At 38.4% G+C, this 13,131-nt stretch overlaps 1 protein-coding gene across 1 annotated transcript; it reads right to left on the bottom strand.

The window, feature by feature from the left end:
• Positions 1-292: 292 nt before the first annotated feature.
• Positions 293-12,470, bottom strand: LOC134633857 (dnaJ homolog subfamily C member 7-like). The gene is made up of 14 exons (XM_063482990.1): positions 12,375-12,470; positions 8,192-8,280; positions 7,658-7,782; positions 7,435-7,548; positions 7,234-7,308; positions 6,050-6,168; positions 5,816-5,969; positions 4,943-5,107; positions 4,723-4,814; positions 4,555-4,628; positions 4,321-4,467; positions 3,884-4,039; positions 1,623-1,697; positions 293-1,535 (listed from the first exon to the last, which is right to left on the bottom strand). The coding sequence occupies exons 1-14, from the start codon at positions 12,443-12,445 to the stop codon at positions 1,498-1,500; spliced, it is 1,494 nt and encodes a 497-aa protein (XP_063339060.1). The 5' UTR covers positions 12,446-12,470; the 3' UTR covers positions 293-1,497.
• Between the last annotated feature and the right edge of the window lie 661 nt (positions 12,471-13,131).

Raw genomic sequence — 13,131 nt, 5'->3', positions numbered from 1 at the left:
ATTTTTATAGCTCATTATAAAAAGAAGTCACTGTGAAACCTATAAAAGAAAGAGGAACTTTCTTAACACCGCTCCTTTTTTCAGAGATTCACTTCAGCACTCAGTGAAACCAGAGTTGTAAACAAAGTCATTTTCGCAGTGAAACATTATTCATATGCAGTGTGATATGAATCTGTAAGTGATCAAAGAGATTACATATACCTGCTGGACAAGTTAAAGTCCTGCATGCACCCAGATATCCTGTCTTTTAAAAGTAATCATCAGGAACAAAGTCAAAGACAACTCATTACAGTAAAAGACAAGCCTTTATTTTATCAGTTAAAAAAAAAAAAAAGTCCAAAAAAAGGTCTTGTTAATACCGTAGCAAGTTTTTAAACGTAATGTACACATCAGTGACAGAACAGTTAACAGTGGAAGCTATCAGTGCCCCTTTAAACAGGTGGAACAAGTAGGGGAAGGGTTGTACTGATGAATGGATGAATGACAGCAAGGTGTGACTGATGACACGGGTCCAAGATGAAAAGATTTTCCTCCAGATTATCATAAAACCAAAAAATTGCTATACAAGTGTAACCTCTGCCTTTTTTTTGAACTAGTATGTGGATTTATTTAGGACGCTTCACTGATTCTAGTAAGGCACCACTTGAATTTGAACGGGGCAGTGCAACATGTGGATGACGTTTGTGAAGTTGCTTTGAAAAGAAAAAACAAAGTGTGGGTGTATTCCTATGTGGGTCCGTTTCAGACAGGTGAAAAATGAGTGAAAAGGATGGGGTCGAAAACATTTACAAACAAAGGAGGACAAACATCACTGGGATTTTGCTGCATACACTTTAGGATATACAGTACAATAAATATAAATAGACTCAGGGAAGACTGAAGGACAATGTGTGGCCACATAATGTTTTACATTCGAGTCAAATATACAATGAAGAATGGAGAGGAAATAAAAACCCTGCAACTGGATTCTGTATTTGGCAAGAGAGCCAGTAAAATCTGGACGCACACTCATAAGAGAACGGCGTTGTCATTAACAGGCTGTCCTGAGGTCAGATTTGTCACTGAACTTCCACAGAACATCAGCTCTTCCACTAGAGATGTGCAGTCCAAGGAGAACTTTAAACACATATGCATCGTTACAGCTTCTCAAAATAATCAAGACATGATGGCCAGTATGTCCTCACTGTTGATCCCCTTCATAGAGACTGAGGCAGTTTAACAACATGAAATTTCATAGAACATAAATGTCAATTTTGGCAATAGAGACAAGCTCTGCTCAGCTGATGCAAGCTGCATCTAAAAGACTTTTTAAAGACTTCATCAATGTTTGAATCCTTCTCAAAGGCTGAGCATCAATGCAAGGGAGTTAATTTAGGAATGTATGCGGTATTTAAAAAGAAGATTTTTAAATGAGATTTTAGCAAGACACTCAAAGTATGAGCATCATGAGGTGACTGTGGGTCCGACTTGACTTCGTCCAGTGTATGCTCCACTGCTTTAGCCAAACTGGAAAAAGAAATTTCCAGGTCCAGAGTCTGTAATAAATCACAAAACAAATATTCAGTTAGTGTTCAATAAACCTTATGTATATATAAAAACCATGGAGTGAAGAGGAAACGTACCTGGGCTGGAATCGAAAGTGAATCCTCCACTGTGGCCACCAAAGAAAGCCCTGAAGATGTTGTTTGCATCAAAATCTGTAGAAACAGGAAGTAGAGCGAGGTTAACATGGAGGATAAAAGGAAGCCAAAGATGGGAAAAGAATGGAAATACAGGAAGGAGAACAATTTATGTGATATATTGCACATATAATTTAAAGAGAAACAGGAACTACAAGTGGTTTTTTTGTTTGTTTTTTTTGTTTTTTAAGTACAGGTCCAATCTGTAACAGATAACTGGACTTAAATGTACAGCTTCATACTGGCAAACCAGTATTAGAACAGTACAGATATTTGTCGATTTAAAAATCAGATATATCAGTCGATATTTTTCCTTTTCAGACACACAATGCAAAAAAATTCCCAAACATTTACTTGTTTAGTTCTACTTTGATCAGCTGGTTGTTGCTCTTGTGAAGTTGCAAAGCGCCCTCTGGTGGACAAACTGTGCAACATCAACACTCGTAACCTGGTCAAAGGGTTTCTTCCATCTCAGCTGTTATACATGTGATACCAGCTGATCAGCAATTAGCCAGTATCAGCCGGTAATTTCAGCCTGCTGATAAATCGTGTACGTCACAGTATGAATTGGATTTCTACTTTTTTCACAAGGTATGTTGCTCTTTGTTGTATTCTGTGAGAAATATTCAAAACAATTAATATCTTCTGAAACTTTACAGCCAACTTTCTGGACAAAACGCAATGCAGCATTGTTGCCTCCTATGTTAGTTTTGTTTTATATCCATATATTGAAACAACTTCTGAATCAAATTAGTAGCTTTAAAAATGTATCCTTTCTAAAGGAAGATTTTGCACATTGTTTTCACTGGACTTTGTCTCCACAGCAGTATATAGACAACAACATGCATCGCAAATTTTATTTCCTGCAGGCAGACTTCAGAAGATTTTACCTCTAAACCCTTTACAATTAAAACCACAGGGTGACACTGAAAAGATCAAAACATGCTGCCACTCATCACATACAGTGATGTTCTAAAATGAGACTTAGAAACAGTGGAACCTATTAGAGGTGGAAGATATATATAATAACCGTGTTTGTAAAAGTTGATTCATAGTTTCTATGTGGATTAGCACATACATGTTGTAATTGTCTGCATTTTGGCTATAAATGTACCTTATTTCCTTTTCTGGAGGAGAAAAGGTTAAAAATTTTTGCGTGAGTTGGACCAATCAGCTTTACTACTTTACTGCTGCTTTGCGGCTGATTTCAGTGACTTAATCACTGCTGACAGCTGCAGCTTCTTATAAACTGGCGATGGAGAGTATGTCATTCACTTCCAATAACAACGGCCAACAAAGCCAAGGGACGCCTCCGCCAGCACTCCACCGTCTCCACACATCTTCTCACATATTTTACACCATTTTTTAAATTATTTTAATATTTTGTTTATTCTAGTAGAGAAACAAGGATTTTAATGATAAAAATTAGTAGTAAAACTTTAACAATAAACTTAAAGATTTTATTTTGTAGCATATATTGTAGTTTCTCTTAGGCACACAGATATTAGTTTTGAGATACAAAGTTTTTGTTTTTTTAGCCATATCACTCAGTCCCATTTCCTAAAGGCAGACTGACACTTGATTTTGTAGGGACCGTCATGGGATGCCACATTATAAAAGGCCTTTTTACACAAGCAGACATTTTAATTGACATTGCAGAAAATGTTTAGTAATGTATGAAAATTTGTCCATGTTCTGTTAAAGTGTCCCATTAGGTGTTGACAGTTTGACAGCAAGTCAGGGACACGGGTAGTGGACAGGGGTTTCTAGAAACTAAATTATGGAAATTAAATTGTACTTTGTACTTTTCATGTCTCAGTGTTTAATTTAAATGAGACCCCCCAAAATCTTGGAACTTTCTCATGTAAAACTGGGTAATAATCATATATGAAGCCTATAGAAAAGGCAAAACCATTAAAAAGGTTTTTGCCCTTTTTCAAATGTACACACGGCCGCTGTTCAGACAATCATGATCTCCTGGGTTTCCTACTAGGTCTAAAAGGTCTATTGGTCTTATTAATTACCCAAGTACAAACAAATGCCCTATAATAAATGACAAAGCCATTGCTATTTCCCACTATGACAGATCAAAATGTCTTCTGGGTTACTCTTTTCTTTAGAAGCACCCATTTCCCAACTCAATGGAGAACTCTTTGAGAGAAACGTGAAAAGCTGATAGGAGCACAGAGGGAATATAAATGTACCTCCGCCATCAAAACAGCCGTCATCCTCCAGGTCGTGCCCGTTGTCATAGCGGACTTTTTTCTTCGGGTCGGAGAGGACAGTGAAGGCCTCACCCACTTCTTTGAATTTCTTTTCCTCCTCCTTTTGCACCTCTGGTGTTGCTGAACTGTGACGGTCTACAAGACAATTTCAATAGTTGTCTACAATAAATCCTCAAGATAAGTGAGACTCAACTGTTAAAATGATGTTGTAGCTCAGCTGGCTCATGATCCTAACACAATTCACTGGTTATTATAACGTGTAAAGTACAGAAAAAAAGTGATGCGTTGTCTTGTCATTGGTTGGCCTTGACCCACTGTGTGCACACTGCACTTAAATCTGACCAATACTCTAGGCAGAACCCTGATTACTGTGAGCTGTACTAGTGTGAACTGTGTGGAAAGACTAGGACAGCTACCTGGGTGATGCATGAGGGCTCGTTTGCGGTACGCTTTCTTGATCTCGTCCTCAGTAGCATTCTTCCCGACCCCGAGCACCTTGTAGTAATCTTTCCTTTTGCTCTTCTTCAGCTCCATCTGTGCTTTCTTCAGCATTTGCTTGTGATCTGGAGGGAAAGAGAAATGCAAGCCATGTGAGAAAAACTGAACATTAAATTCAATCAGAGCTTAGGAAAACAAGGAAAGCAGCTCACCTGAGGTTTTTTCTGTCTGATAAACTTTTTCATAGTCCCGTACGGCCTCTTCATATTGCTCTGTGTCCATGTAACTACAGGTAACACAAGGTCAGACACAAACTTCACAATGCTGAACAACGAAACACACAAAGCATGGAGAACTGACTCAGAATGCCTGTAACATACCACTGAGCTCTTCTTAAATACGCCTTGATGTAAGTGTCATCTAGTTTGATTGCACTGGTACAGTCTTCAATGGCTTGATCAACTTTCTTCAGCTGTTGACGAAGAGATAATGACAGTGAGCTGACAGGATACAAAGACCCAGAATACTACGATTACTAATATTAAGCAAATTATAGCTAACAACGAGAGGAAACTGTGGTATAATGAAATAAGCTTTTACCTTTGCTCCTGCTGTGGCTCTGTTGCAGTAGAGTTTAGCGTTGGTCTTAATGTTGTTGGGGTCTATCGCGAGTGCCTCGGTGTAAAGCTGATAGGCAGCTTCATAGTTGTTGTTCTTAAACGCCTGGTTTCCTTCCTCCTTCTTAGCTTTTAATGCTTTGGCATTCTGGTGAGCAAAGAAGGCACCGATACTTTTCAGTCCTTTTGTTTTAGCATTCTTAAAAATCCTTTAATCTATTTGTATTTTCAATGTTTTTTTTTAAACATATTGTGTGCAAACTTGAAGTCTAAAAACATCTCAGATCATTTTTCATCCTTTGAAAGCTGATTTTTGGATTATATTTTAAATTTAGCACTGACTACTTTACTGTGTACCCTTGTTCTTCTGCCGTGTAAACACACTGCCAAGGTTGCTTATCTTTTCACAAATCACTGCAAAATAATCACCTGACGTGTCTATTGTGTCAACAACATTTGTGCTTGTACACACATAGAAAGAAATACGAGGACCCATTTAGAAGGACCTTGAAAAAGGTCGTATGGTGTTTTACCTTAAAGCAAAGCTCCTTGAATTTAATCAATCATCTTCTTTTGATCATCTGCCTCCATCTCACCCTATGACTAGTATCCTACTCTGTCACATCAACCATCTGGTTGTCCCCCTTCACTACAATCACAAGCCTCCACTGAGGTCTTCCCTTTTTCCTCCTGCCTGGCAACATCCTTTATCCGGTATACCTCCTCTGCACAAGTCCAGACCATCTCAGCTTGCCTCTCTAACTTTCTCTTGTATTCTTAGTTTGCAACTGTGGAACTTCAATACAAAAATAACTTGCAAACATTGTTGATAATGCCACCTACAGCTCAATCTTACCCTGCAGGCCAGTCGGGCTTTTTCATGGTCAGGTGCCATTTTCAGAGCCTGGACAAAGAACTGCACCGCTTTATCGATGCAGTCCTCATAATAAAGACACAGGCCTCGAACGTACAGCGCATCTGCATTTGTAGAATCCATTCGCAGGATGTCACTGTAAAGAAAAGGCTGGCTTTAAAGAATGGCACAAAGAAGTGGAATAAAAAATAATGACTGTCCATCAGCTGCTCTTACCTTGCAACAGACTGAGCTTCTGGATAGCGTCCAAGCAGAGCGAGACATTCTGCTTTGAGGATTTTGAAGCGGTGGCAGGCAGAAGCCAAAGCTAAGGCCCGGTCCATGCAGTACACCACCTGAATAAGGGCCACAACCAAATACTACACAGTTATACCCCCATATTACATTCAGAAACTGGAAAAACTGAAATATTTGGAGCTTTGTGAAAACTAACAATCCATGCATCCACTGGATAGGTCACCATCCATCACAGCGCGCAGTGGCTGTTGTCTTTGTAATAAGGCTGCCCGATTATGGCAAATAAAAAAACAAAACAAAAAACCCCCACAATTTCTTTTGTTCAATATTTGATTTAATTACCTGAAGACACAAGTTATTTAACTTTAAGACTGAGGGATTTTCTTTAACTTTAAAATTTATATGTAAAATAAAATAAATGAATAAAAACAAAGCGATGTGGAGGTGGTGGAGGACGCAGGTTCATCCGGTCGGAGTTAGGCTCTGACTCTGAGATTTGGCACTATAGCACATCTTGCAAGCGCAACTGCCGGTCCCTGCTGGCTTGCCACCACCGCGGGATTTCTGCAGTGGAGATGGGAACGTAGAGAGGGGCCAGGCGGCAGCAGACTTGCGTGCCTCAGCGACCAGCAAGGTAGCTAGCCGGAGCCGCCAGCCAATTGTCGCATTCCACCGATTTTGGTCTGCATGTGACACTGAGTAATCTAGAGACAGAGGCAACTGTTAATACTTCCACAGGTTCACCTCAGAAACTGTGACAATTGTGTTTCTTCTACAAAGATTTTGTTGCCTGAAGGCTCTCTGTTAGCCATATTGTACTCAACAGCGAGTGAGTTTGAGTGCTTAGGGAGAGCTGAAAGCTTACTGCTGAAAAGGAAAGGATTTACACAAACTCGCACGCACACACAGGCTTTGTGATGGGAGCCCATTTTCTTGTTTTCATAATCATTTAACGTCAAAATTGTACTTTTGATATAAATATGAGTAATAGCAAAGTCCAACATGTAAACGCTAAAAGTTTATCTAATCACACAGACATATGACAAAATCCTTTTCCAGCATATTTATGTTTTGGGGAAAACCACACACTCATACAGTGGCAAACAAAACCCAATTTATAATTTACAAGAATGCTAAAAAACAAGAGAAAGCGCATAAATTACCTTTCTGAAATCCCGCTTTTCAAAGCCAAAATCTGCCATCCGCTGATATTCCAACAGTGTTGCTGCATTATTTTTCTAAAATTAATAAAAACAACAATAATTACTAACAGATGGATTCACTCAAATATTTAGCTCAGCATGTGATCCTACTCAATGCTTGTTTTTATATAGTAATTAAATAAAATGATAAAAGCTTCCCACCTCCTGCTGGGCCTCTCTATTGCTCGGCTCCAGTTCCAAAACCTTCTGAAAGCAGTGATTGGCTGCCATGGCATTTCCCAAAGACAGGTGGCACTTGCCCTCACGTAGATGCCCCTACGAGATGGAACGGACATTTCTCAGAACATCATTACCGTGCACTGTATGATGTGCGAAGCGGACAATACATGTGATGTTCTATATGTGACAAGCAGTTCAAGCTCACCTTCATGAAACAGTCATCCAGACGCACAGCCTGCTGGGAATCTTCTAGAGCCTCCCGAAAGCGGCAGAGCATCATGAGGGTGGCCGCCCTGTTCCCATAATAACTGGCATTTTTGGGGCATGCATCTTCAGATTTAAAAAAAAGAAAAGAAAAAAAGAATCATTTATGTGACAAAAACAAAATGATACAGGTGCATATCAGAGACCAACATCTGGGCTTGCCATCACTGACAACTGCAGTGTTTCAGCATCATCAGAAAATAAAAATAAGAAGGTAAACTATGACTTCCCCATTTTTTGTTTTTCTTTTGTCCCAACTTATATGATTACAGGATGGTGTGCAGCTGAATCAGCCACTGCCAAACTAAAATCATGTGCCAACAATCAGTGCATGACTGTACCGCAGGCCTTTATTGGGACTGTTCACTGGCAGCATTTCTCAACAGCAAAGTCTGAAGAAATGTCGAGTAGGCGTCGCTGGGTGTTTAGAGTCAACAATGTGACAACTTAAAATCAAGTCACAGAGTATACTCACCAATGGCCTTGGTGTAATAGTTGAAAGCCTGAGAGTAATCCTTCTTGCTGTAGTATGCATTGCCTTGCTCTTTGAAACTTTCAGCCAGACTGGAGAGTGGAGAAAAAGACATCATAATTAATTAAAACTTCTCAATAAACCACTTAATTTCCCCCTGAAGGTGGAGATATACAGGAAGCGTTTAAACAAACTACTGTCCCCCCCGAACCATAAACCTTTTTATGTTGTAGTTTCCACTAGTGCTGGGCGATATGACGATATATATCGTGTGGACGATAGAAAAGTGTCTATCGTGCCATTTGTCTTCTATCGTTTCTATCGTTTCTAGCCCGAATTTTACAAATTGTTACATAAAATATATCATTAACCCTTTACAACCGGTCGGAGCAGGCACACTCCGTTTTGCCTAACTATTTTTAAATCCCTGTAGAACTGTAACCACGTAAGGTAGCGCAATAATGGGTTTTTTTTGCATATGAAACCGTAAGCGTTGTACTTACATCTTATTCCATTAGCTTGCCCTAGGTCACGGTTTCCTTCCACATATAGCTTTGCAAAAATTGCATAAAAAGCACTTCCAGCAACAAAAACATAATATTCCAGACTTGCAGCAACAAAAACATAATATTCCAGAAACAGGCTTTGCCGATCCAATCAGCTGTTCATAACACTTCCTAGTTTGTATATAAGTCAGCGCGAACTCTCGCATGTCCGCCATTACCTGCCCGAAACCGGAAGTGACGTCATTTTCGCGGAAAATGTAGTTTTTTAGCTTCAAAGCCTATGTTGGTGTTTTTAAAAGTCATGTTTGACTTTATGTTCTTCTGTATCGTTTCTGGGATGCTTAGAAGTCAAATTACACTGTTGTAAATAGTTTATTTTGATGCACATGCTGTGTTTTTGCAAATTTGCATTTATTTATTTTTATTTTTCCTGTAGTATATAAAAAATTGTGTGTCTCAAAAATAAAACTAAGAAGACACTCAAAATAAATAAATGTAAAGATAAGCTCTGGCGGACTTGGTTCTATGGTAGGTCTTAAAGGGTTAAATAGCCTGTGCAAATATATTAGTGTTGTCTTCTCACTATACATACTCTTAACAAGAGAAAATAAAGTATTAAAAAATGATATTTTTCGCAAAGAAACTCTGTCTTGTGGTTTTGCAACATGGTGCTGCTTTACGTGCACCCGGATTTGCGACATGCTTTACAGTAATTCAAAACAAAGACTGCACCCTCTCCACTCGCTGTTTAAAGACTGCATACTTTCCAGATGACCACAGGTCAGGTGGTATATCGTGATATATATCGTTATCGTGATATAAAATAATTCATATCGTGATAAATATTTTTTCCATATCGCCCAGCACTAGTTTCCACTGATGGCTGAAATTCCTGACTGTAACTGCATGAATGACCTTGACTATAAAACAGTGATACTTCTTTTAGTACCAGTTCATTTTTCAGGGAATTTCCAGCCTGCAAAGTGTCCACAAGGACTTGACTGTGCTTCACCTAGAACTAGGACAGCAGAGCTGGGTACATACAGTCCTGACTACTGATAGCTCAAGTACTAAACATAGCCATGAAATTCACCTGCTGCAGTCTTTTCATAAGTGCCAAGTGTTAAAGGAGAACTCATCATGGATTCCCATGTATGATTTCATGTAGCAGTTTTTATGTAGCCCAAAATGCACCCAGGTACAATAAAAGTACTTTTCCGATACAGTAAATGTGGGTGCTGTTGCGACATTTGTTAGCCACACCTAAGAAATGCAGACACAAAAAACCCAACAAGCAACAAACTCAAGCAAACAATATTAAACCACTTTAACTGAGATGAAACAAGTCCAGGTGACTCACCAGTGGATCAACCACAAATCACACATAGCTGAATGAACTAGGTTTGATGAGGAATCAGAAACTAATAATTACTTTCAAACAGCCTGCTATAGTTACTATATTATTTTTAAGTTAGGGATTAGGGTTTAGTCTTTTTTTTTAAGTGATAGAGTCTGCAGTTTGTTGTTTCACTTAAAGTGAACAAACACAAATGAGAATTCTTATTTGGTGTAAATTCAAAATAAAATCAATTATCTGTATTCTATTCTTCATTTAGAAAAAGGATATCATTATATATTTTTTTTAAAAAAATAATGCAAAGCCATTAAATGTCTTCATGAAATATAAAAAATTCTTTAGAAGTATGTGATGTGTTAATGCCAGGATCCCACCAAACCAGAGTTATGTTTAAGTTCTACCTGTGGTGTTTCTATCTTCCTGTGAAAACCTGCATGCCTTAACTGTGAACAACAGTCCAACATAGCGATGGATACTAATAAGACCATATAGATGTTTATAGAACCTACTTTTTAAATGGATTCCCTGATTTATTCCTGGACAATGGTCTGTATATAAAGAAAACATAAAAGTTGTATTATCTCTGAGTCTACACAATGTAGAAAAAGCTTGAATTCTCTCTGAGTTTGACGTCACAGTTTTGCAATTGTGAGAAAAAAAAGCTTGGAGGCATACAACAACAATGGAATAATTTGATCCATTTCAAATGAGTTATGGATTTTTGAAGTTTAACAGTGAAAATGGAATCAACTCAAAATTTTAAATTAAGTGAATAAACCTGGTGTCTAACTCCAAATCGCTCAACCTAAACTGTCCCTGTGTACTCATTCCTGTACATTCTGATCATTCTCAGTGAAAATCTTGCCATCTTTAAGTTTGCCTCCTTTCTTTTTGTTAGTGCCACCGCCTCCAAACCACACATCATCAGTTTTACTACCATTTTGTTGTCACTGCTCCACCCTTCCAGCACTCTTTTTCACCGCTCCAAATATTTTGGTTACTTTGATCCCTGATTTTGAAATTCCAAATAATTAATTATAGATTTCTGTAAAAGACACGATGCGCAACATTTTTTTTAGTTATTTTTTTGTTTAACTTTTTTAGCTACAAGAGTCATAAATGATTTTCCAAGGATTACTTGCCCAATCGGTTTGCTTCCTATCAAACTTTAAACATTAGGATAATTCTACTAAAGCAAAATTAGGCTTTGGGGAGTGACTTTGCTCATTAATAAGCCAGCAAATCATTAAGGCAATCAGGTGGCTTTACTGTGTTCGATATAAAGTCCACGGAGCTTCCTGTTGCGACCATTTGATAACAATAATGCGTTACACGTTTTAGTTAAAGAAACCCAACTTAAAAACAGGTCAAAAATATTTCTATTACAATCCTGAAAATAATTTCCTCCCGCACACTGAAGTCACATTTTACATTTACGGTACGATTAATCCAGGTCTCACTCAATCCTACATTTTAATCTTTCAAGTCCATCGTTATGTAAGCCTGACAAGGTATAACACCTAACAGTACTTTTATTATCCCACGCAGGTGCGTTACGGTGTATTTAAGCTGAAATGCAACAAAGGCCGCATGCACGAAAGGAGACCAATAAAAAAATGTTTGCGTGCAAAGCGCACGTTGATGACTCGTTTCCGATGCGATTCACCCGGGTGAGCGGAAGGTGCGAGGCGCTCATGCTTAATTCCCTTTCGGTGCAGAACCTTCGGGATAGTCTCGTTACTGTTTGAATACAGTAAAATGGCATGAAACCTCTCGGGAAAGTATTGAAAACAAGTAATCACTTCAAATTAAGGTTATGAAGGCTTTTGCTGATCATACCTGACAGTCTCTTATGGAAGTTTCTCGAATATGAAAGCTGGAACTGCTAGTGTGCAATAAATAAGATGCTTTCTTAAGGATGAGATTTAAACACATGTTGACATACAGCTCAATGACGCCCAAAGGGGTTAAGCGCACGTGAATTATCGGATACCTCATATTGACCATGGCAAAGCACGCCAGTTCACCTGGTTTTGTTTTGTTCTCTTAACGAACAATCTGGCGAGCTGCCCGGCTGGCTAATTTGAGTTCACAATATTATTTTTTAATGTAAATTCCCCAAACAATAACAAAGCAAATGCCCGAGATGTCTAAAAAGCAAGATTTAAGAACGCTGTCGAGTTAAGCTAGCACGGTTAGCTTGGCTCCGGGGTGACCGCACTGATGTTTCCGAGCTCTGTCAGCTAACCGGCTAATATCACTCGGGTTATTTTCACTCCACACACGCATCACAGTGAAACCCGACGAGTAGGTATACTTTTACCGTTCAAGGTCCTCCTGGTTGCAGATTTGCGGCTCTGTTTCTACCGGCACGTCGATGTCAACAGCCGCCATTTTTTCTGGAAAATACTGCTGTGAATTGACGTAATTTCCGGAAATGGCTATTTGCGTCAATTAAAAAATAGGTCACCATAAAAAGAAAAGAAAACAGTAAAATGTACAACACGAAGTTTTGTTAGTTCTTATAGCGGGATATGTGTCTGTAGTAGTAGTAATGCTGTCCATTTATTTCATGAACAAAATGTTATAGATTTATGAGAATTCGGTGCGATTGGTGGTTTGGACTTTTATTTTGAAGGATGTACGTCCTATTCTAGGTTTCATAACTTCATTATTTGCTTCCCTGCTGTTATCAGTGTTATTTCTCTTATTTGTATTTACAGTATATACACATCACTACACACTTTCTAGGAGTGGGCTCGTTAATATTGCTAGGAAGTGCCGAAAAAACATTCATACATATCAATGTGTCTAAATGTAGGTTATTTTCTGGCAATACTAAAAGTAAAATCGTCTTTTTATGTTACAAAAAGTAAAAAAGAAAAAGAAAAGAAAAAGAAATTAACCAGTAATATGATGCTGTTAGCTTTAAACCTTTAAATCATCTATATACCTTCACTTGTATTTTACTTTACTTATTAATTTATTTCTTTGGGTTCACCCGGGAGCATGCAGACTTTTCCAGATAAAATAACCCACAACTGTACGTGTGGATATGGATTTTCCTATCTTATAAATCT

Source organism: Pelmatolapia mariae, linkage group LG8 (genome assembly GCF_036321145.2).
Source record: "Pelmatolapia mariae isolate MD_Pm_ZW linkage group LG8, Pm_UMD_F_2, whole genome shotgun sequence".
NCBI lineage: Eukaryota > Metazoa > Chordata > Actinopteri > Cichliformes > Cichlidae > Pelmatolapia > Pelmatolapia mariae.
The sequence above is the reverse complement of the archived record's forward strand: the minus strand, read 5'-3'. Positions and strand labels throughout refer to the sequence as shown.